At 44.2% G+C, this 25,470-nt stretch overlaps 2 protein-coding genes across 4 annotated transcripts in view; one reads left to right on the top strand and one right to left on the bottom strand.

Moving 5' to 3' along the window:
• The first annotated feature begins 4,025 nt into the window (after positions 1-4,025).
• Positions 4,026-15,665, top strand: ARX (aristaless related homeobox). Its single transcript, XM_032772414.2, has 5 exons — positions 4,026-4,417; positions 5,904-6,576; positions 8,903-8,948; positions 11,422-11,750; positions 14,491-15,665. Exons 1-5 carry the CDS (start codon positions 4,225-4,227, stop codon positions 14,729-14,731), a joined length of 1,482 nt encoding a protein of 493 aa, XP_032628305.1. The 5' UTR covers positions 4,026-4,224; the 3' UTR covers positions 14,732-15,665.
• Positions 15,666-20,465: 4,800 nt separating this feature from the next.
• Positions 20,466-25,470, bottom strand: part of POLA1 (DNA polymerase alpha 1, catalytic subunit) — a 360,332-nt gene continuing 355,327 nt past the window's right edge. For all 3 annotated transcript variants that reach the window (XM_032772417.2, XM_032772418.2, XM_032772415.2), the window contains one exon: positions 20,466-21,745. In XM_032772417.2, the coding sequence (XP_032628308.1) occupies positions 21,573-21,745 (173 nt within the window). In that variant the 3' untranslated portion in view covers positions 20,466-21,572. The remainder of the gene's footprint in view (positions 21,746-25,470) is intronic.

Below are 25,470 nucleotides of genomic sequence, written 5' to 3' on the forward strand. Positions count from 1 at the left end.
GGCTGGTTGGAGTTAAAAAAGGCAAATATTTCCGTTTGTGCCCTCCTGCCTTTCTCAGCATTGGTTGTCAATCCAGAAGCTTGTTATCCTTACAAGGCATCAGTTTGTTTGGCTGATCTCAGCAAGATTTTCTTCTCCAAGTAGAACTATAATTGCTATAATTCTACTGTATCATTTGGATCATTGCAGTATTGTTGTTTTCTCTCTCTCTTTCTCTCCCCCTAACACTGCAATAACGCGCTCCAGTGTTAAATTAGCAGGTTGCAAGGGGAAAAAAAAGACCGTAAATGAATGAAAGTTTGTTAAAAAAATAAATAAAACAACAAAATGACTTGGCAAAGGCAAGCTCGCAGCGCCGAGGATCCTCGCGCACAATCAGGGCTCATTGTCTCCCCTGCCATTGGGTCCCAAATTGGCCGGCAGGCTCCAAATGAAGTTTATCTCCATTGTTTAAATACATGTTTGGAAGAGGTTGAGCTAAATGTGGGGGGACCCAGGCAGAGCGGGGCTGCTTGAGCCCCTTCAGAGCATTTTAGTATCTCAAATGAAGGTGTTTCAGCTTCATGCGATCCCACGTACTCCAGATCGCTCCAGTCTGAGATTGAGATCCAATGCCTTAGTGCACGTTTCTGGCAAGTGTCAGTAAAACAACAACAAAATAATGCACCATAAACTTAACCTCTGCAACACATTTCCCCATGCGTGGAAAACGGTTTCTGAGTCTCTCCTGTAAACATCAAGTCCAAATGGTGTAGACAGCCCCAATTTGTACAACAAACAACAGATTTTTACAGCTTTATAATCTCATGCAGGTTGCAGTATTAAATTTGTCATTTTCATTTTAGTTATTGATCGTGAAAGCGGATAAAGCCGATTTTTTTTCTTTTTCCAGATAACAGGGTATCAATCAGACAAGCAATCAGGGAGAACAAGCCAGAAGTGTTCTATACCCATGCACTTAAAGTGTAATTTATTTACTTAATAGCAGAGAGAGAGGATAAATTAACATATTAACAAAAATTAGAAAAAATAGAAGCAGGAGTTCTCTTTTGCTCGTTTATGCTGTCCACTAATTCTTCTTTTATAATGACCGTTCAATACATTATTTTATATCTATCTATATATATTATATAGATATATATTGCAAGAAATGTGCAAAAGTAGCCTTCATTTAAAAAAAAAAAAAGCTAACCAGTAAAATCCGGTCAGTCAGTAACTAAGTTGGTTGCAAGCGCTGTATCTGTTATCTGTACGTTTAATACCTGATTTCTAGGTTTGTTTTTTATCAGAATTGTTATTGGCATGGTGCTCAAGAACAGCAATAACTGCGAAGGGATAAATAGAGCTTTTTGAAGTTGTGGCGTTGAATCGTGACAATGATCGCTCGAGAGCGTATGTGAAAATGTGTCTGGTGCCAGGATCTCTTCTCTCCCGAGTTAGAAAGACTTTCCTTCCAAATCGCGTTCTCACTCCAGCCAGCAGCATTTCGGAGCGACGATTAGAAAAATAAAAACTGGCAGGCAAAGCGAACAGGAATACTCCTTCAGTGCAACACAAGGAGGAAATCTAGCTTGTCAGAGACATTTCATAAAGGGGGGTCAGAAGCTGGTTATTGTATTTTGGTCACAAGTATGTATCATTAAAATGTAGCTTTGTGTAAAAATGATGGGATCGCATGTTCATTGATTGTGTAGAAACGAACACCCAGCCCCGCCTATATATTTTTAAAAGGCATAAAATAAGAGGAAATAAATGCCACGTAGAGTCTTTATGTGCCCTACAGCTCTGGGGAATAATTTCTGACTTGATGGTTACCTTGTACATAAATGGAAATATATGTGTAAAGTCAGACATTATTTCGAAGGTCTGTTATTATATATTATATAATATAGATTATACACATATATTATATAATTTAAATCATATACACACTTCTTATTTACAATTCGCTCTGTTTAAAGAATCTCAAGTTAAGGATCCCGCATGAAAACTCTGTCTTGAGGACTGTGTATGTGTCTGATTAATAGGAAAAACAGAGCTGTCTCCCACCCAGCTCTCCAATAAGTGAATCATCTAACTGTGCGAATGAATTATTTTAGGGTGACAAAACAAAAGCGAAATCCCTCCAACGTGTCTCCTGTGTTAGTAGGATGGGAACTGGAAATGCACATTTTGTCAGGAGACGCACAGATAATTAAAACATGCCAATTAAAATCGAACCTCAACTGTATAAACGGTGAACTTAAAATTCTGCTTGGGATGTAAATACGATCGCTCGGTCAATGAGCGCGAAAAGAAAATCCCAGACGTCTTTCAGCAGCAAAGATGTGTGTAAAGTGTCTGAGAAAATGTGTGCTTAAACCCAGAGGAAGGAAGGGAAAGGTAAGTGAGAAGCGAACGAAATCTTCTGGGTTTGAAAGTCCTGCACCTTCCCCGGGGATCTGGTGGTTCTATTACCAACACTTCATGCAGCTCAAATTGTGTATTAAATACTTCTGCCAAGGCAGCCCCGGAATGTCTATCACACATTAGCATTTGAAAGAGTTATCCAGATGTTTATTACAGTAAAAATCCCAATTATGAATCCTTGTATTTTTAAATACTGACTGTAAGCGATTCAAGTATGTTCCTTTGTAAAACGCTTTTCCTTTGACACATTTAATGAGGGTGCCTGGGAAGGAAGAAAACCAGACATGGATTTCTTTCTTCTGTACCCCCCCACCCCCTTGGCTTTTCCTCTTTGCTTTTCTCTTGCCCCTAGCCTGCTCTGCAGACATCAGCAAGTAAATAGTGAGTTTGCCAGATACAGCATTAACTCACGGGTCTTTGGAATTACCGTTGTAGGTATCAGCTCTATTGTCAGACCCTTTTGCTAGATTTAAAACGTCAGCCCTTTCACAATGATCTCAATGTCGTGGGACATTGCTGGGTTTCCAGTTTAAAGGGAGATAAGGGACACTTTAGTCCTTCTGTTTCCAAACTGAAGATCCAGATGGAAAGTCAATCGCAAACATGTTGATCCAGATCTCTATTCTTATTCTCACAATTCCTTCCAATTAAATTGCTGGTTTATCTCAGGTCAACCTTGGCAAATGAAAGATTCGTCCTCTCGGGCACCGGTTTCCCCTCACCCCCCAAGAATATAACTTTTATAAACAATTTTACATCTAGCAATTAAAAAGAAATTGGCTGTCCCGTGTCTCCTGCCACTGGCTTTTTATGTGTCTTTTCCCCATCACCCAAGCCGTGTTGCCATCTACATACCTCCTTTTCTGCTGTTAAACCAATATTCAAGCGTAACTAGCAACAGATAGCAAAAAGAACAGGAGTACTTGTGGCACCTTAGAGACTAACTCATTTATTTCAGCATAAATATACTATTCCTATTCTTTCTGGTGATACAGACTAACAAGGCTGCTACTCTGAAACTTATCAATAGACAGATAATAGATCTGCAACAAGTGCGAGCTCATCTGTATTATCCCAGGGAAAGCATCTTAGCAGCGTTATTTTATTTTCAAACGACTACTCAAAACATGCTTTGATATTTGAAACCGTTCCCTACCCCGGTAGAGAAGACCGGTCAACTGGAGGTGTTGTGAACCGTTTTGAAAGCAATCACTGAGCCTCGCCTCCTCGTTGTGTACCAACTCGTACCCCTCTTTCCCTACCCCCTGCCCAGTCATTTGGAATTGGGGGGAACAATTTCTTTGACAGATGCTCCCTTCCCCAGGCGGGAGAGGTATGAGGGTCAGTAGCGGCAGTAGCTGCAGAGAGATGGGGGAATAGGAGGGCGGGGAGCGATGGGTTTGGACTCGTTTTCTGGGCGACAAGGCGAGGTGGAAGTGAGCGCTGCTCCAGGGGAGGTGCCGAGGAACTTTTCCGCGCCGGTGCTGATCCCCGAGTGATCCAAGCCGGGCTTTGCTCCGAGCTGGAACCCTGAAGCGGCCCTGCCTCTGGCGAGAGCCAATCAGCGGGCGGCTCCCAGCACGTGGAGGAGAGGGAGTCAAGAGCAAAGCAATTGCAGCTCACTACACTTGTTACTAGTGTCCTGAGCAGGAAGAGGGGCGAGTGGAGCCGCTGGTGGGGGGATTAAAAAACACTCCAGCCCAAGCAACAACAACAACAAAAAACAACCAAAAAACCACCAACCCACCCCCACACACACGCAGCCAGCCGGCCGGCCGAGCGAAGCAGCTCCTTACTGAAAGGAAAGCCAAAGCCATGAGCAATCAATACCAAGAAGAGAGCTGCTCTGAGAGGCCTGAATGTAAAAGTAAATCTCCAACTTTACTCTCCTCCTACTGCATAGACAGCATCCTGGGCAGGAGGAGCCCCTGTAAAATGAGATTGCTCGGAGCTGCTCAGAGCCTGCCTTCTCTCTCTAACAGGACAGAACAGGACAAGGCCGTGCAAGGTAAGCAACAAACGGCGGGTTGTAAGCAAAATCAGCTGGAAAAAGAGAAAAGTAAAAGTGCGGCTGGGGGGGGGGGGGGAGAGGAGGGAAGGAGGGGGAGACCCAAAGAAGAAGCTCTATAGGCCTGTTAACTGCAACGCCATTCAGCGCGCTAACCCCTGCTGGATCGCTCCCAGTCTTGCCCGCTCGTTTTCGATCGCTCTGTCTCGCACCGGGAGCATTTAGTTTGGTCAGAAAAGTAATATATTTATAGCGATCGGCTTATGTAAGCGAGAGGTCAGAAGTACCAGTTGCTGTTGGGATTAGCTCACCCCACCCCCTTCGAGCGTGTGGCCAGGGGCTCTCTGAGCGGCCGAGACCCTGTAATTCCGGGGCTCTGAGGGTGTTCCGCAGTGGGGGAGCATTGCCACTGGCTCGGGCGGCTGTGGTTTAACGCGATCGTATCTTCAGTTCGGATTATTTTCCATTATTTGATTGTACTAAAGCTCAGCCCAGAGTAAACTCCTCACATTGCATGGCACTGGGCTGGAACTGCTGGGAAACTGCGGCTTCCTTTTGCGCTGTTCTTAGCCTGAGAGTTCGTCGTTGTGGTTGGGGATTTACCATTCGTGTCAGAAGTGAACGCTGTGATATTCCTACCCCAGCTAAACCAGATTCAATATTTTTCAGTGGTTTTATTTATTGAGACTCAATATCGTTAAAGAAAAGCTGGAGCGGGGGTGTGTGCAGATCCTGCGTATTTGTTGTGTGAAACATGTCTCGGATCTCCTGTATCAAGTTCACGCTTGCTTTTGAGCGAGAAGGGGACTTAGTAATTCACAACCAAATCACACTTCCCATCTCTTTTCGTTTAGGGCAGTTTCTTCTCGCTCTAGGGCGGTTTAGCCTCTGGAGACATCATTCACAGCAGCGGGTTTTCGTTCTCCTTGCCAAATAAACTTGCGATGTAGAACAGGCTGGTTTGACACGTTAAATATCCATTGAACACCGGTAGGGCAATGGAAACGAGACGAGCTAGAAGCATCTCGGCCTTTGGGTTTTCCCCCCAGGTTCCCCAAGGCTATTTCAGACTCCGGTGGTAGCACGGAGCCCTTGGGTTAAAGGGGAAATGTGTTCTGCAAAGGGGGGGCGGGGGGAGAACCGGGCCGGGGAAGGGTTTGTTGAGCCCGCACTACAGCCGGTGCCTGTTATCGGGCAGGGATGAGCGATGGTCGCTTTATGCCGCCGGCTGCCAGCTGCAGGAGAGAAGCAGGCGGCTACACCGGGATGGACCGGTGGCAACTTTCTAGCCGGACTCTGGAAGGGGGGGGAGCCGGAGGGGCCGGTGTGGTTTCAAGCTGACGCTGGTGGGGGGTCTCCCGCCGGCTGGGGACGGGGCTGGTGTCCCCGGGGCCCCCCGGCAGGTGCCTCGCTGGCGCGGCTGCCCTGACCCGGTCTCTCTCTCTCTGTGTGCCCCGGCGGGCTGTGTGTGTCTGTCTCCCGGCAGGATCCCCCAAGGGGAGCCCCCCGTTCGAGCCCGCCGAGCTGCACCTGCCCCCCAAGCTGCGCCGCCTGTACGGGCCCGGAGGGGGCCGGCTGCTGCCGGGGGCGGCCGGGCCGCGGGGGGAGGGGGCCGCCGCCCCGGCCTGGGACACGCTGAAGATCAGCCAGGCGCCCCAGGTCAGCATCAGCCGCAGCAAGTCCTACCGGGAGAACGCGCCCTTCGCGCCCCCGCCGCCCGCCCTGGACGAGCTGGGGCGCCCCGAGGAGAGGCCGGGCCCGGCGGCCGCGGGGGGGCCCGAGGAGGAGGACGAGGAGGACGAGGAGCTGCTGGAGGAGGAGGAGGAGGAGGACGAGGACGAGGAGCTGGAGGAGGAGGACGAGGAAGAGCTGCTGGGGGAGGCCGGCGGGGGGCTCCTGAAGGAGGCCAGGCGCGGCGCGGCGCCCGTCGCGGGGCCCGACGGGGGGGAGCTGTCCCCCAAGGAGGAGCTGCTGCTGCACCCGGAGGACGCCGAGGGCAAGGACGGCGAGGACAGCGTGTGCCTGTCGGCGGGCAGCGACTCCGAGGAGGGGCTGCTCAAGAGGAAGCAGCGGCGCTACCGCACCACCTTCACCAGCTACCAGCTGGAGGAGCTGGAGAGGGCCTTCCAGAAAACCCACTACCCAGATGTCTTCACCAGGTACAGGCTAAGGAGGGGTGGGCGTGCGGATCGCAGCCTGCCCGGCTGGGCATAGGACCCTTCCCACCCCGCAGATCAGCTCCCACAGCTCCCCTGTGCTCAGAGGCAATTCCTGGAGCTGGGTGGCTGATGGGAGAAGGCGCCTTAGCGCTTCTTTGATGGCCACAATCACCAGGAGTTTCCTCTTGGTCTCACCCAGACCTTTGCTGAATCCCCCTTGGATCAGCTGGGAAGAGAGTTCTCTCCTCCTCCCCCCCCCCCCCACTTTAATCAGCTTTAGAGGCAATGTCTAGTGTAGAAATCGCTGCTCTGCTAGTGGCACAGGAAAGGAGAGAAACTTCTGCGATTAGTTTGTCTTCACTTCAGAACCAGTTGGCCACAAGCAGGTAGTATCTGTCCAGCTCTTAGCTAAACCACATCATGTTCTATTTTTATCCCAGGGCTTCATCCTTCTTCAGATCTACCAATAAGCTTGCTGGGTATCAATTACGCTTTTCCCAGTGCAAACTGGAACTCTGCCCTGTCCAGGGAAGTCCTGTAAAAAAAGATTAAAGTATTCCAGCTTTCGGTTCTTAGAATATTTAACTAGATAATCGCTCCGCTAATATACCTTGTGTAACATGTTTAACGTCCGCATATGGAGATGTGAAGAGAGATACAAATTTAGATCGGAGTCAGAGAGGGGTGGAGGTGATATTCTCGTACACATAGTAGGGTCTGTTGTTGTTGCTTATACACTTCGTCTACAACTCATTTACTGTCCTTGCCCAGAAACACAGAGAGGAATTTTCGAATAGGAATTAAGTGCATCCTGTGTTTATTTACAGTTCTGACGGGCCCTTTCCCATTCTCCTTTCCACACACGCCACTCCATTCTCCTTAGCCCAGAAACACGTTTGATTTACGCTACGTGCTTCCCCCCGCCCCTCCCTTCTTCCCCTGAATAGTGAAGCCAGATCCCAACGAGAAAGTGTCAGAAGGAGGGGGGAAAAATAAAGAGAGAGTAATCTCTATAGAACGTTAAAAACACAGAGCCCCAGTTTCATAGATGAGCGATACTACACTCACCGGTGTAACTAAAAGAAGGAAAATCAATCCTCTTTTTGAACAAATAAAGCAATGCGGCGTGGAAACGCTTAACTCTGATACCCGGGGTGCACTTATGCTCTGCTGCAGCTAACAGATTTTTGCTGCCTCCAGACAGCAACGAAACTCCCCAGAAGACACAATGTATGACACCTTTAACAGTCCAAGGCCTTCCATGCGGTTTTGCGCTGCCTGAATAGTGCAGAGCTGCTTTCCAGAACGGGTGGTTTAGCTACAATATCCTGGAGGGAAACGGGAAAAATCCAACAGGCCTTTTTTTGCGGCCCCCGAGCCTTTTCTCTGGCTGGGTATTAAAACAGAAAGCTTCCAGCCGGCTCGGAGACGTGAGTTAAAATGTCAAGCGCTTGTTGTGTAGCGAAAGGGAAGGCTGCTCGTGTTTGGCTTCCCTCGGGTTCGAGGCTTTGAAAGTTGCAGGTGAGGCTAAAGGGTCTGAAAGAAAGCAGCCTCTTTGCAGCCCAGGGTCCCTTGGCCAGCCCAGCTCTTTTCTTTTTAGCGGAGGGAGATCCAATTATGCTCTGAGCTCTCATATTTTAGGTAAACAGATTATGAGCAGTTTTATAACATCTTAATGGTTTCCGATTTGCCTTAATTATTGCAATAATAACTGCAATGAAGGGGTAGGGTTTCAGCTAAATTGATTCCCCCTGTGATGTGTAGAGTTTGCGGTGGGCATTGGAAATACCGAGCGTTTAGTGGGTTTGAAACGAATTAGTTTTTAAGGCACACACCGAACTCCAAATCCCAGGCACAGCTCGAACGTGAGGGACGAAGATAATTGCGGAATGGCCTGACCCGGGGGTGACTTCGCCCCCTTTTCCCTCTAGCATCTCCTGATCGCTTGCGGAGGGGAAATGTGTAATAAGCCCTTTCCCTACTTTGCTACACGGATTGCGGGCGTTGCAAGCAGGCGGGGTGTGAGCACTAGGAGCCAAACTGCGCAGACTTCAGCCTCCGCGGAGTTTGGCGGAGCAGACTGTGGCTCCGGGTATGGGGTGGGACTGCCCCTGGTAGGGCTCCATGGGCCATGTGGTGGGTGCGCTGTGTTTGCGCTCAGCCCAGGCACACGGCAGGGGGCTCGATCCTGCTCCCATTCATGTCCCATTGACTCGAGCCCCCCCACGGCCGGGCTCAGGGGACAGGGCAGAGCTGCCCCAGTTGCCCTGCGCCCCTGCGGGGAGTCTCACGGCCCGGTGTGTCTGTGTGCTTGTTTCCCTCTCAGGGAGGAGCTGGCCATGCGGCTGGATCTGACCGAAGCCCGAGTGCAGGTGAGTCCGGGCGAGAGCTGGGGCGGGTGAATGGGGGCCTGCGCGGTCTCCCCACCCCGCAGAGAGCCCGGTGGATGCCCGCGGGGCCCTGGCCAGCCGAGCCCAGCAGTGTCCTCTGGGACGGGACTCAGCCCTGCGCGGGTGGGTTGGAAACCATCCTTGGTGCCTTTGCCGATCCTGCGGGGTGTTCTCCAAAGGCACGCTGGGGTGGGGAGGGCGTGGGGGCTGGCTCGTGGGGTCAGTGTGGTGGGCAGGGGAAATCTCCCCTCCTCTCACCAACCCCCCAACCGACCCCAGTAATCAGCAGGCGAAACCCAGTTGGATTAAAATCGCCCGGCCACGCGGGGTTTTGGTTGTTAGACAAACCCGCCCTGCTCCAAGCAGGTATTTGGCCGTGATTAAATCTCCAATCGGGCTTCATAAAAGCCCACTTAGTGCTAGAACAAACAGGGCCATTTGAAGGCGAAATGTTGTTTGATTTCCTCTCCGCCTGCACAAGGGGCTGGCTAATGCTATTTGATTTCCCATTTTTGATAGCAATAAGCCCGCATTGATCTAATAGTGAGTGAGTGCAATGCTATTAAAGGTGTTTGCAGCCCCATACCAGAGTGCATTTCCTAACCCAAGTCTCATAACCAAAGAGACGATAAACATTGGGATGCCCTGATTGCCAACAGAAAACAGATGTCTCTGGGTCTGAAGCTGAGCAAATCACTTTACAGTTAAAATCAGGCGCTGATAAAGCATAATAAATTCCATATGGCTCATTTAATACACAACAGCTTCTTGCATTAGAGGGGCTAATGATGAGATTTGTCCCCTCCTTTCTGTTGACACATTTCTCCATTGTCAAACAGAGATGTGACAGCAAATCAGTATTTTCAGCTCAGGGGAACAAGTCGTGGGAAAGTTAAATAACTTTTAAAAAGAAAGACACCCCCTTTCTCTCTCCTCCTATTCACTGGAGAAGATGTAATTAAGGGAATATGAATTATGAGAGTCCCTTCGTTTACCTTTTGGGTGTACTCAGACTTATTAATTCAATAATGGGGAATTGCAGTGGGGACAGCTTGCTAATTGAGTTTTAGCTGGGAGAGACGATCCGGTTGTAGAAGATTTTGGCTTCCTTTAAGGACATTATGTCTCTTCATACGTACGTCTACACACACCATTGTTGCCTTTATTCGTTTAGGTGCAGTAGAGATGGGGTTTCATAATGTTCTGCCAAACGTGAGCTATATTTAAAAGCGAAAACTCAACCCCCACCGCTCCACAAATTTAACTGATTGTGTTTCTTTCAAAGGCTTTCCTTTAATGTGTGATATTTATTCTTTGATATGAAGCGAACATTTTCCGTTAAAATGTGGTGTTTTATTAATCCTTCTGTTTCAAAAAACAAGCACATTTTGATTAACGAATGTTTAGGGTGAGATTGCAATTCCGTGGCTGGCTAACAAAGTCATGTAAACTAAATGCTAAGAGTACAGCTGGGACATGCATATTATTCCTTCAATAGCTTCGCGATTTTTTTTTAAATATTACATTTTACTTGCAGTCACGATTTTGTATTGCTTTTAATCTTTAAAAACCTGAATGAGCCTAAAATGATACCATTTGTAAATATTAACTTCAGTGAAAGATACCATGCAGATCTTAGTGTGGGTGTGTGTATAGATCACACCATAAAAATAATTTAGTTCTAGTGGGAATTAATTTTTAGAACATTTGACTACAGCAGTAATGTTTCAGTTAAAATGTCCATAAAAGCAAGCATTATTGTATGCTGCCAAAACCACCACCATGCTGTCAAGTATTTAAATTAAAACGTTTTACTCTCCACTCAAACCAGTAGGATTCCTCTGGAAAATGGATACACGTTAGCTGAAAAAGAAACTTCCGAATATTGTACATGTTTTCAGAGAATCATTATACTGTGTGGTAAATGTTACGTATATTCAGAGTATTCAGTACACACGTGTTTGCTTATTTATACCTGTGAAACGTAAATCCGGAGACGAGGTATTATTTATATACTTACTATATAGCATAAGGAACCATATTAAGGATAAAAGGCTTAACGGGTTAGCTCCACCCTAGCCTCATACTTTCTTCCAAAGAGGCAATCACTTTACCAGCAGGGTAAATATATAAACCAGGAGAAGGTGATAAAAACGCTTTCAGGAAAGGTAACCATGCACGCCCACTTCAGGCGTTGTTTAATCCTGTCTTAATGTGCGAGTTATTTGACCAGCCAGGCCATTTATTACTCCATATAATAACAACAAAGCCTCCCCCTCCAAATGTTACCTAGAACAACTGCCATGTGTAGTCTAAAACCCTATCCAGTTCTGCCCTCCTGCCTGCTGAGGGTTTGGGGTAGAAATGCTCGAGACCCGTCCGGAAAATGTCTGCTGGGTAAAACGTTGGGAGACGAGGCCAGAAATATTAAAACCGATTTTCTTTTGGATTTCAGGTATGGTTCCAGAACCGTAGGGCTAAATGGCGGAAGAGGGAAAAGGCTGGGGCTCAGACACACACCCCAGGTTTGCCTTTCCCTGGTCCCCTGTCAGCAACTCACCCACTCAGTCCATACCTTGATGCTAGTCCTTTCCCTCCTCATCACCCAGCTCTAGACTCCGCCTGGACTGCTGCTGCAGCAGCTGCTGCTGCCGCCTTCCCTAGTCTACCTCCTCCACCTGGTTCTGCAACTTTGCCACCAAGTGGGACTCCGCTAGGCCTCAGCACTTTCCTGGGCGCAGCTGTATTCCGGCATCCAGCCTTCATCAGCCCTGCATTTGGCAGGTAACACGTTCAGCGTTTTCCATTTGCAAATGCGGTGTATAGTATAACCAGTACACGGGGTGGAGGTCGGGGAGGAGAAAGCGTGTGCCATGAAACATGGCTTTCGGGAGGCACGGCTGCCTACTGCAATCCAACTTGTGTGCAATTAAGGCAGTTCTCTTGCCTGGATTAGTTAGGGACCTCTTAGTTGAATTTACACTACAGATTATTCATGGGGGGGTAGGGAGGGAGGAGAGGACAAATGAGGGGAAATGGCAGAATTCCAAGCACTTGACGTCTGCATGCTACAATCTGACTCATTAATGTACAGTGCTCAGAGTCTCAGGTGGAGGTTAATGTTAATAGAACTGTCTTGAAAGAGTAGCAAGAAAGTTTTCGAAGAGTTGCTATGGTGTGAGGCTTGGTGGCAGTGGGTCAAGAAGCAAAGGTAACGTCTCACCCTGAGCTGGTCTCCCTCAAGAGACTTGGTGCCAGTGATGCTTTCCCGGTAGAGCTGAGTGAATAATTTGTAGCGTGTAATTTGATTAATTTTGCCTCTTTTGCTGTGCACAAATTGTCCTCGAGCAGCCTATCGTTTTATTGAACGTATTAGTTTTTTAAAACCATTCACAGAATTATAACGACTCTGGGTTGGTAGATCTCTCGCAAGCAGTTAATTGTGGATTATTTGATATTCGAAATTCGAGCTGTGTTGGTTAGTGTTGATTGGACCCACAGGTCACATGTTACGCTTCGGTTCCCTGACTAGATGAGGGTAACTCTTAGAATCAGATTGTCACCAGGAATATTAACGTCTACTAATTCAATATCTGCTCTCTGGAAATAGTCTCTTATATTTGGTTGACATTCAGGGTTTCCACAAACATTCCTGCCTCTCGCATCACTCGCTAGAGTATTTGTAGCAAGGGAACCCAACACAGGCGAAGCATTCAATAATTAGTAGGACTTGTCCTAAAAAATATTTTGGAGTATTTGCCCGGGTCTATTTCTCAGTGTGTTTTATACCTAAATCTACTAGTCGTGTAAAACACTGAAATAAAAGAAACGATTCACGTATATTATAGCTTCCTTTATTTAAATGAAAACCAAATGATGAACTAAAAAGTCTGTAGTTAATCACACAGACAGAGAAGCAATAGAAGGATTTATTAAGTTGGAGAGAGAAGTGAAAATAAATCTGAATGTAACTGCAATGATCTCTGTTTAGGAGAACAAAGAAATAATAGATTCATCCAACTGAGCAGCCACTTTAACAAAATCGTCGGGAAGAAAATAAAAAAAATCTAAGTAAAATTAGTTTCTTAGTCTAAACCAATACAATTAAACAGTTTATGCATCAGATTGTAGTCAGTGACTCAATTTACTTAATGGAACAAGTGATGTTACAGTGCTGTCACGCCCCCTGCTTAGAGCGATGATTTCACAGTTTATCACTTCTCTTGTAGCATTAGTGCAGTCCTTCTACGTTTTTTTCCCCCCTGACAACAAATTGAAAAGTGAACTGTAAAAGCTTACTAACTCAGCCTGGATAATGGGCTATAAGATTAAAATAGGCATGACAGAGCAAATTCACATCCACCTTGAAATGTAGCATTTCAGTATGTATTAGGTGATTTAAAACTGTTAAATTTAACAAGCTCACCACAACAGGGATTGCCTCCCACTAATCAAACCTATTATTGTTTTGATATTTTATATAGTATCGCTAGATTTTACCAGTAGAATTAGGGGTTCCGAAGAATCTAAAAGCTTGTGTTAAACTGAGCAGTAATTGACCTTTTAAAAGGAATGTGTTCCATTCTTGCCAATGTTAATACTTAATATCTGCATCAAAGCCTCAGAAAGAAAGAAAAAAAATTCGCAGCAGCCAATATGGGAGCTTAGCATGCTAGGGCTTAGTATGTAGACCCTGATGCCTTCAAGGAACACAGTTCAGTTCCTAGCCGTGATGATGTCAATAATCACATCCTTGGTTAATGGAGAGTCTGTACATCTTGATGTGCCAGTCAAGGGGGTCACTTGCACTCTTCAGAGTGACTGCTCTGGTGAGAGAAGTAAGAAAAACTAGAGGGAAGGCATTTAAAAGATTGTGTCATTGAGCCTGGATGCTAGGTTGCTGGATAATAATTGGCATTCCACTGTGAGGAAATCAACAGGAATGCCACTTCCTGCTGGTATGGGCATCAGTGCTGAGGAACGGTTAAGACACTTTGGGCATCAGGACTATAGAACCTTTAAAAGAGGAAGATGATTGTGGAGGGGGGAAGGGGAAAGGCAGAAATCCACTGGGGGAAAAGAGAGGAATAGTGTAACGGAAGAGTTTAACGTGTGCAGCGTTTCTATTTTAAATGATAGCTAAGGAGAAAACAATCCCCCAAAGCGTTTCATTTTGGAATTCCTCTCCCTATTAAGTGTAAATCACAGTATCAACTGTTCCTGACAGTGTGCTCTAGTGTGAGCGGCTGTCACCAGCAAATCTGAGAGAATTAGACTCGCTTTTTTTTAATCTTTTGACTGCCAGTGTTGAGGTTTTTTTTCAACGTCTTTGTCTTTTCTACGTTGGTAATAATACTTCGCTGCTTAGCTCTGACATGAACTCAGAACTCTTAGTGGGAGCGAACAGGGAAGGGGGGGAAGGAACAGATATGACAACGCTGGTCACCTTAATCTGACAGAACAGCAACAGACACACGCACATAAGCTGCCTTGGTTTTGACCAAAATGTTTACTTTACTTGCAGGCTCTTTTCCACTATGGCTCCCCTGACTAGTGCTTCCACTGCTGCTGCCCTACTGAGACAGCCCACTCCTGCCGTGGAAAGTGCAGTGCAATCAAGTGGGCTATCAGATCCAGCAACAGCTGCAGCAGACAGACGGGCTTCTAGCATAGCAGCTCTGAGGCTGAAAGCAAAAGAACACGCAGCTCAGCTCACACAGCTCAATATTATCCCTGGAAACAGCACAGGGAAAGAGGTGTGCTAAAATAAATAAATAAATAAAGGTCACCTCAGCTAGCACGAATCAAGACCAAATGGAGAAAGAGGACCAGCGATTAAGACATTGGATAGGTTCTCGGGTTAGGAACTTGAAGAAAGCAAGCATCAGCACTCACATGAGTGAACCAACATTTACAAGCTCCTGAATAAGTAACTCCTTGGCTGGTACATTTTAAAACTGTACACTACATTCATTTCTTCATTGGAGATTAGACAAAAAGAGCTCCTAATAAGATATTATATTATATAGAATTAAAGTTACATCCATCCCCACCCCACCCCTTTTCTGGACATCTGGCTAAATAAATAAATTGCAATTTCCAAAAAAATACCAAAACCTCCCACACAGCTTCTTAAAATAACGTCTTAGGATGTTAAGTTGGTCTATCAGGAGCACTGGAGAACTGTTTCACGTTATTGTAGCCAGCTGCATAGTGTCAACCAAGGCTGCTGCCAGTGCAGAATGAAAGTGAAGTTGATGCTGTAAGATAACCAGTGCACTTAAAGGAAAGGGGTATATCTTTTTCTTGTTATATTCTTTAACACTACACCAACCAAGATTTTTATATCAAACCAAAGGGAAATACACTGCTAGAATATGGACTGTTTAAGTCACTAAACTGTGATTATTGATTCTGTACATACCATTGTTATAAAAAAAAGAACAGAGCTTTGTATATTTGAAATGTTATAAAACAATTGCACTCAGTGTAGTGTTGTAAAAGTTTGTCATTCTGTAGATTCTTACTGTGTTGTAGATATAATAGGGTTCCTAGACAAATATTTATGTACAACCCCTTTATTTAACTTATTAACTGTAGAGGTTTCCTAAACTCTAAAAAGGCAATGGTACAGTACTTTTGTGTAATGTCGTTATTGTTAACACTTTTCCTTGCTATTAAGTGGAGAAGTGCCACACTCAGAAAATAAAATATATATATATAAATATATATATGTTTAACAAAAAGAATTGTGAAGGATACATTGACGTCTATGGCATTTAGTAGCGTCATTGGAAACAACCACGGAGATACCAGCGGTGTAACAAATAGGGGTTATTATAACTGTCTAATAGATTTTTACCCTCAAAACTGCTGTAGGAGGAAGCTGAGATCCCTGTCTTTAGTAGGGGCGGGCTTTTATTGTTTTAAGGCAACAAAATAGAAATTTTTTTTTTAAAGGTTGAACGTGGAATATGTTTCTGATACGCCTGCCCTAAAACTCGGAACAATTTGAAACTCGCTGAGAAGCAGAACCCTCCTCCAGTCATTCGTGGCGGGCTCCAGCATGTGTGTAGCTCTTGTATATTAAGTGGCCTACAGACTTCAAGTCGGCCCCCACGTGCTGTCAGGGCACCGCTGGTTTAGCCGAAGGGGAGTAGGCAGAGTGGGGGCTGGTGGCAGCAGCAGGAAGACACTGGAGCCCGAGGCCTTGCAGCGCAGGGGAATTGTGGGAAGCCAAACTTGTAGCCCCTCTTGTCGAAGATGGTTGTAGCTTTGTGGTACCCGCAGTTATTCCTCCTCCCGGCCCGCTCCCAGTACTGCAGACTGACAAGGCCGAGCACTGTCTAGGGCGGTGACACTGGCGAGGAGGTTCAGCCTGGGCCTTTACACGGGTCTGTGTGTAGCGGGGGTGTCTGTGAGCTGGACGCTGTGGCCCTGTCCCTGCACTGCTCCGGTCGGGCCCTGCGGGGCTGGTTTGGCTGCTGCCCAGGGAAGGGCTGTGCGGGAAGCCATGCTAGGCGGGAGCACCAGCAGCAGGGGAAAGGTGCCCTGGGAGGTGCCCAGCGCTAGTCCCGGCCCCAGCGGGGGAACAAGCTCGGGGAGGCCCGGCGGGGTTGGTGCTGATGACCCGTGGGCCGGGCGGGAAACGCGTGGCAGAGCCGCACTCCGGTTCTAGGCGTCGGGGCCAATCCGGCGCCGCGCCCCAAAGCGGGCGGGAAAGCCCGTCTTGTGCCCGGCGGCACTGCCCTGCCGGTGCCCCAGGGTGCCGCGGCCGGGCCCGCCCCGCCCTTGCCATAGGCGCCGGCAGTTCGGGGCGGGGTGGCTGGGCGCGGCTCGCCGGCGGGTTTGACGCCATCGCTTCTCCTTTTTGACCCTTCTCCGGAGCAGAAGCAAATCGCCAATGGCCGCGCCTGGCCTTGTGTTACCAGCCTCCTAATCCCGGCTCCCTCGGCTGCCGCAAACACGCCCGAGCCCGCGGCCCCCGGTTCTTTCACCGCTCTCCAGCTGGCGGGAAGCTCCTCCCGCCCCCAGCAGGGCCCCCGCTCGACATCTGACGGGGCGCGCCGGACAGACTCCCGGCAGCTTTTCAAAGCGGCCAAAGAAACCAATTTTCTTCTCCCCCCAAACCTCCACCAGCGCTGAATGCGGGGGGCTGGAAGGAGCCACTGGAGCGTGCTTAGAGGAGTTTATGGGATTTTCCCGAATGATTTAATCTAATTGTGAGCATTATTACTGAATGGCAGCCCGCGCTGGCCGGAATATCTGGGAACGCTTCGCCTCAATGCGAGGGGAGCCTGACCCTCCCTCCGCCCCCCACCCCCGGCTCAACCTCCACCAAGCCTCCCGCCCTCTAGCCAGAACAATCGCCAAAGAAATATTGACGCTTGGCTGTAGCGCTAGAGAGCCAGGACTCATGGCAACCCGCTTCTCTCCCAGGGCCAAATCTCCCCCAGCTGCTCTCGCACGTAGGAGCCAAGGAGAGTTCCCAGCCCAGGGCTTCCCTCATCCCTGTTCCGCTCCAGGGCGGGCAGAAGAGGTCCCAGACTACTGCAACACGCAGCGTCTCCGGCAGCCCGGCTACAAACTGTCCGCAAAGACAGCTCGGCGCAGTGAAAATTGCGGTGCAAGGCGTCCCGAGCGAAGGGCTCGTTCTGCGGCAGGCAGAGCCCGAGGCCCATTTCAGTTCGCCACCATCCCGAAGTGGGGGTCGCACACCTGTCCTGGTTTAGAAGGAGACGGGCGCAGTAGGACTGCTCCGGAGTAGAATTAAGAGGTGCAAACCCCAGAGGAAGGTAAATATTATTTATCTGACCCCCCCACCCCAGTTGTGTGTGGAGGTGATCACACACAGAGGCCACTTTGACAGACCTGAATTGTTTGTTTTTATGAAAAAGCTACAGTCCCCCCCCCAATACCTATACATTTCGCTGACAGCATTATATATACACATCCATATTTTAGAGTTTTCAGATAGGTGCAAAAAATAACGTTTGTTCCTGGACGTTATTAACTGTACAGTTTGAAGTATACATTTTTACTGCAAAGAAAAGGGACTCATTATCAAGCCATGACGCATTAAGAAATGTCATTCAGTCATTTTTATTCTTTCTGCTGAAATCTTCATAAAAGCCCGAATCATACTTCCACAAGCAACAATTTTGCTAATCCAGGGGGTTATTACTCTGGGCCCTTATTAGGATCTATACTACTGGCAAACAATCCTATAACGTTCTCAAAAGAAGTTTACCTCCGTGTTATAAAACCAGTAGTGGTATTTATACTGTGCAATAATTAGTGTATTACTTGAATCCACTAACAGGTTCATTTTATCTCTGCACAAAACCTCTGGTCTGCTTATAGAAAGCTTGTGCCTCCTTTGGCGCAGTTAAAGTGGTGACAGAGTGAATGAAGGCTGGTAGCACTTTCTCCTTTTGCCTTCCCTTAATTCCCATCTCTTTCTGCTCTCATCCAATTAGTGCAGTGTATTAAGCGGTTTATCATCTCATAGTCAGCTATTGAGAGAAACAAGGCGAACACTTTGCAATAGAGCCTGCTCTCCTTTGACACCCTCAGGTACTTACATATTCCACTGTGCTATGAATAATAGAGGAAGAATAGAGCACTAATTCCCTCATCAAAGAATGCCTTGTCTGCTGCTTTGCTCAACAACACCATTCTGATCAAAAGAAAAGCAATAAAGCTTAGCATAACAAAACGAAACCTACTTATTAGCTTAGTGGTTAAATTAATGCAGAGCTGCTGCTATTCAAAACCAAGGTTTGAAAACAGCCTCCAATAACCTGATAATACTGCCTTCGGGATGAAGGAATTTTAATCTGAAATTTGAAGCTGGCACAGATGAGTTAATCTATTAAACTGCTATAAGGAGAATTCACCACGAACTGTTCAATTAAGAAATATTTAAGGTGCTCTACAGAAGATAGACAAATAGAGCAAAAGGGAAGATGGGCTGAAGTTTGGAATTAGCAAAGTACATTTTGCAGTGAAAAAGGGAATTTTGGCACAGGACCAAATGGATTTGTGGTATGAATTGTTTTTAATAACATATAAATGCCCTATGTGAAGTCTGGCTTCTTAGTTTGTGTATCAACATTGCTCTCCCCAAACTGAAGAAAAAAAAAAAAAAAAGGGAGAAAAGAAAAAATATGTTTAACTGTAATAGATTTGGGGGCTGCAGCAGGGAGAGGTACAAGGGAGAATGTGGAATAATTCAGCCTAGATCAGTTTCAAAATGCAAGCCTGTGAACTTCAACCTTTCTCAAATTATTTACAGCACTAAGTCAACTATAGCCATTTCCTATATACATAGAATATTGAAAAAATATAGAAAGATGATTTTGGATTTCCCAGCCTTTCTCCAGGGCCAAAAAAGAGACAAAATGCTTAGGGTTTATTAGTAAGGAAAAAGGCAGTTGTTCCTTGCCAGGAATTTTAATCCTTCTTTTCTGTGTGATGGAAGTACAACTTTACTAGAGTTACAAAAATGGATACTATATATTGCTGCACCCTTCACAATTATTCCAAAACCTTCATTTAACTTATAACTCCCTAACCTATTAAACTAACAGGCTATTCAACAATGATTATACAGAGATACAAATGCCAGAGTAACCGTTTTATTTGTATATAATACTTCCATGTCTTGAAGAATGTAATCATTTTACTTCTCTAAATATTCTACCCAGTCTCATTGGTCAAGTCAAATAATAATTTGACTGGATACAGTGAAAATCTCAAATATACAGGAAATTAAAAAAAAGGCTATTGATTATTGTATCTTTCAATGGTCTTTAACTTGATTGTTTCATTTAGACAGCAAGACCTTATTTTAGATCCTACACCTGAGAAACTATCTGTTATAACAATCTGACTAAATATGCTGAATGAATGCACAAGTAGCACTGCTCGATGCAGCCAGATGTATGAGATAAAATTGACCCCAACTGGTAACTGTTGACAAGCACACACTCATTTACTTTAGTAGGACTACTTGTGTGAGTAAACTTGCAGGAGTTAGCTCCCTGTGTGAGAAAGCAAATGCATACTTAGACATACACGACATCAATAGCTACATAACAGTGTTACCCCAGAGCACTCTCTGGTGAAATTTCATAAACAAATATGATATAAACACGTACACTCAATCACACAATGCCCTTTGATATCTAGTGGGTTTGTGCTCATACTCTCACTATTTTCTAGCTTCAAGCCTTTTTCTTAGTTTTCATTGAACCAAATTGTCCTTTTAAAAGCAGAGATGCATATACCTCTGTAAATTGTACTGTGAATTTGGAGGAATGGACTCTAAGGGTAAGTCTACACTGCAATAAAACGCTCGCTGCTGGCCAGTGTCAGCCGATTTGGGCTGTAGGATTGCAGTGTACATGTTCAGGCTCAGTAAGGAACACTGAGCGGTGGGACCCTCTCCCCTGTTGTGTCTGGTATATACCATGGATCCAGTCAAATTTTCTTTCGCTAGAAAACTTTATTTTTTTCCGTCAAGCAGTAAGACACTTTACATTTTATACTATTACATATTTTTAAAAGCATTTTATAGTCTTGAATTAACAAATACATGACACTGTAAACCTAACAGACTGTAATACTTATTGAAAAGTACAAACAACCTTAAATTTTTCCTCCTCCTACACAAAATAACTAACCATTTTTATTATAATTTCTTGTCATTTCTTTTTGTCATTTTACTGGCAGTAAACAGGCAATAAGATTTGTTTAGAAAACCATTAAAACTTTAGTATGGCCATAATCCCTTTTATCACAAAACACTAACTTCTGTTTTTTTGGCTACACTGCATTGTATCCACATTTTTGTCACTGACTGTTTATATCATCTGATTTTTGTGTGGAATAAAGATAGATATCTATGCAGTTGGTCTGTGTAGCTGGTGAGCTGACTGCATATTTCTTTAGAATAGCAAGACTTTATTTATGTTTAAGTACAAAGAAAGTAAATCTAAAACAGAAATATATGGTTCTCCGTTTTTGGTAACTACAGGTTATAAAACTTCCATCCCTTGTTCAGTACCTTTATATATAAATCTTAAAAGTAAAGCCCCCTTCAGAAGAAGGTATTAGGACATTAGGAGGCTTTTAGGTTTAGTATTGTTTTTAATTGGTATGTTTACCATAGGAAAGTAGATAAACTATGAAAAGGCAAAACATTAGTGCTCTTACTGAGACCTCTACTAACCTCTTTTCCTGAGAGCACCTCTACTAAATACCCTGGAGCAAAGTCTAGGATCACTTACATTCCAGCAACTCTCACTGGGAATTATTCAATTAAAGCAGCAATTCCCCCACCCCCTTTTCCCTCATAGCTCTAGATACAACACAATATATATACACAAAATCAACTATTTAGGTGGTCCAGTAAATCACTATCTTCTGTTTTAATCTTTACTTTTTTTTCTCCATTGAGAAACCAAGATGATTAAAACACATCTGTCTTTTATGTATGTTGAAATCAAAGTATTATTGTTTAAAATGAGGAAGTCAGAGGAGAAAAAAGATGATTGTTTCTGAAGGACAACAAACCTCTCTTCTCCCACCATTTTCACTTAATCATTGTCTTTCATTACTGAGATCTCTCACAGATTTTATTATACTGAAAGTCTGGAAGAGTTTGCCGAGGTTTACTTCAGAATAGCCACTTGAGGACAGAAATTTGTCTACTGTGTTCTTCAACTTTCTGTAAACCTCTGTCTCATTTATGGTCAGCTTCCTCTTCATGCTTTCTAAAAACAAAAGAGAAGGATTAAAAGATCAAAAACACTTTTTCATTAATCTTTTAAAATAAAATGTGGTTAACTGCTGCTGGAGACACAAAACAAATTTTACTGCGATAGCTTCAGACTTTTTCTGTGCTCTCATCCCCCACTTACCTTTTCCAACACAATGCTTTACTCACATGTTTAGGAGGGATGTCAAAATTGTAACTTACAAAGACAATGAACCTAGTTCAACAAGGAATTAGTATGACCATCTGTCACACCACAACTGAACTGGCGCAGCACCTCCTGTCAGTAACTGACAGAAGTGCTGCTTGGCAAGAAATGCTGCCCAAATGGAGGGAGAAAGTGGTTGTTGATTAGAGACAACATCAGAGAAAACTAGGTGTGTGTTGTCATTGACAAATGATTATTAAAAAAAGTGGGATAATGAAACTTATCACATAGAGTGGGCAGCATGTCTAGTGGTTAGAAAAGGGGATTAGGCATCTGGAGACCCAGCATGAAATTCTGGCCCTAGTGAAGTCAATGTTTTTTTTGCTATTGAAGTCAATGGCATCATGATTTCATCCTTTGTTCTTATTCCTATCTGTATCACTGGATCACTGAAATACCTTGGGCTGGTCTACCTCTCTGTTACCAGGTCTCCTCATCTGGAAAATTGGAATATTAATACGTATCTATCATTGTAATGCACTTCAAGATCTTTGATGAAAGGCATTAAGTGCACACTATTAACAAAGAAGGAACTCCTCATGACAGCAACTTCCTACACTAACACGTAAGTAAGATAAGCCTAGTCTTAGCTAATAGGCCTTATTTAGAAGGCATCAGATTCTCTTGAAGTACCAATGAATAGGCCATTCCAAAGTATTTGGTTGGCATGATATCTCTGACAAAACACAAAGCCACTTTCTTTTTTAAATTTATTTATTTTTTAAATTTAGTTTTATAACGATATAAAAAAAATAAACAAGCCCCCTTATCTTTGGCTGTGAGTGCCTTATCAAAATGACAAACACAATCCAACTAAGAGTAAAATCAGCAGATATTCCACATGCCAACAATAAAATACCTGGTAAAGATCAAGTCCAACAATGCTCTTCTTTCCAAACCGGTTCCAATCATGCCCCTCCCTCTTCATAAGCCCAGGTAAATAGATAAACCTCATAGTGTGCCTGGAAGGTCAACCGATTCAGACATTTTTGGACTAGTGGATACGCAGGAAGTGGTTCCAAAGTAGAGGGTCCCTCCCTCTTTTATACTGGGGGAGCTCTAGCTGAAGCCCCTCTGCCGATCAAAACGGTGACAGTATGGCACAGGGAGATATGCAATCTCTTGAAGCAGCTCTCAAGCCATTTTGGCATAGCATAAGCATGTATCCTGCAAGCATCCCACACAGTTTTCCTATTACACATTATTCTTGACCTGCTACAACCTGTCTCATTCCTTGCTGTCCTCTGAGCAGAGACTGAAGCATTTCATTACATTATTTTTATTACAAAAATGCCCCAAAGTACATATTCCATGTAAAAAAACATAAGAATAACAATTCTTTCTTAACTAGCCAGTATGACACTTTGTGGTTTGTTAGAACAACATCAATCTTTAGGGCAGTGAGCATTTCCCAGGAGCAGTGAGAGCCACATGTTTTTTTGGGACTCAGTGACTTTTCCAGTCCACCCATGTAGGGTCAGACTAAAAAAATAAAGGTGGAGAGATGAACACATCCCATTGATCTAGCTTGTGTCCTATCCATGAGAGTGAAGAAGGACCCATATAATGTATGAGGACCTGGGAGAAAAACATTAGATAGGAGGAACAAAGTATTTGGGGAAAATAATCACAAATCTGGAATTTTATAACCATGTTATAAAACATCTTTGACCTTTGCAAGATTTTTCAAGGTAAGTTCACTACCTAATAATTTGATACAATATACCTAGCTTAAGGTATTATTGTTGGTTCCTCAAGTCATACACTTAGCTTTTCACATTTACTTACACAGGAACTTGCACTGAAGCCAATCTTTGCACATATTAATGCAAATTTCTTTTGTTTTAAAATTATGATAGTTAAACCGGATTAAAAAAGTGTACATAAAATTTTAGGTACTTTACAAACAACTCTAATGAGGAAGGGTTTGGTCCCCAAAGGATTACATTTATGCTTAATTTTAAGTATGTGAGAATTTACGTGCCCAACTTCACACACACGTATAAGTGTTTGCAGGATCAGGTCCTAAGTCATCAATACATGAAGTCAACTTTAACATAGCTGAATTATTATTTGTCACTATTCAGTCTATAATCAAATTATCTTTTTCTACTGGTAAAAGATAATTTAAAATTCAGCCTAAAGAGAATAAAAAAACAGATTAAAGATTCTCTATTTTAATCAGATTTGAGTCACTATACATAAAACACATGTAATTAACCTGGAAACACTTTAAATGTTGGGTCTAATTAAACATAACTGTGAAAAGATACATTAAATCCTGTAGTAACTCAGTATATTGTCAAACAAAAATTAATTATCCAAAATCCTCAAGACACTAAGCAGTTCATATATTACTAAAGTGTAAGAGATATTAAAGGATTTTATTTGCAACTGCTCATGTCCTGGCAAAACAGGAAACTTGTGCTTACTCTACCACCAACTGTATCATGAAGTGTCTAAATTTGAAGTTTAAAACTATTTTAGCCTAATTTTGAAGCTTCACAGAGCCCAGGAGAGACCAAGGTGAAGTGTATCAATGTACAGAAACAGCTGCTACATACGGAAAGAGCAGGAAGACACATTAATCAGGAAAAGAACAACTAAACTGAAACAATAAAGCAATGCTGAAGTGAAGAACAAAAAAACAGACACACACATCACTCAAAATCTGTCTCAAGCCATTCCACTAGCAGAGTTTCTAGCTTTTGTTCACTAGAGCTAAACATTCATTGTTCACAGTAACCTTTCTGAAAATTTACCTTAATTACTTTAAAAGGTTGCTAGATGGAATTTTTTTTTTTTTTTAAGGCAGAAGGGAAAGGTGGAATGGGAAAGGAAAAATAAAAGTGGCTGCATTAAATTAGTGGGAGGATAATTTTAAGTCTTAATTATAAAATATGTTATACCACTAAATTCAGACTGCAGTTGTATCTGCAGTACAGCAATACTATGCATTTGAATGACACAAGTGCATCTGATGACTGGGGAGAATAGATTTAAAGAACTGTAGTAATACGGTGCAGGGGAAGATGAGAGAGGACACAGCTCCTGATGTGTTTACCTCCTCTGCTGATGGGATATTGACTTTTCCCACCAGGTTGGTTAGAAAGGGGACTATTTACGCTGCCACACAGCAGAGTAAGAATGACAACCAGCATCACTCTGTGCTCCTCTTAGTAAAAGCCAACTGTGACCACCGTATATCACACAGTCAGTCAATACTTTCAAGTTACCATACCATCCAACTTAAAGATGCATATAAAAGCTCACATTTTCTTCCTAAATGAGAATTGAATCAATAACAAACCTAAGGCCCTCTGAGAACAAAGCTATAAACATCAAATGGAATTGCTTTTCAACACTTGGGCACAAGTATGAAAATAGTTTTATACCTAATACTAATCACTTTTTTTTAACATAATGTCCATATACAATTGCAAGTTTTCATTTACAATTGTTAATATTTGCAAAAATTTAATATAAACGAATATAACGTACAAAAAGCATCAGTC

The sequence above is a fragment of the Chelonoidis abingdonii genome, chromosome 1 (assembly GCF_003597395.2).
Source record: "Chelonoidis abingdonii isolate Lonesome George chromosome 1, CheloAbing_2.0, whole genome shotgun sequence".
Lineage (NCBI taxonomy): Eukaryota > Metazoa > Chordata > Testudines > Testudinidae > Chelonoidis > Chelonoidis abingdonii.

What these genes read in the sequence shown, in the direction of transcription:
- ARX (XM_032772414.2), top strand. Translation starts at nt 4,225, where the DNA reads ATGAGCAATCAATACCAAGAAGAGAGCTGCTCTGAGAGGCCTGAATGT. An exon ending in ACAGGACAAGGCCGTGCAAG is followed by an intron (nt 4,418 to 5,903) that starts GTAAGCAACAAA and finishes GTCTCCCGGCAG; the next exon opens with GATCCCCCAAGGGGAGCCCC. An exon ending in ATCAGCCCTGCATTTGGCAG is followed by an intron (nt 11,751 to 14,490) that starts GTAACACGTTCA and finishes CTTTACTTGCAG; the next exon opens with GCTCTTTTCCACTATGGCTC.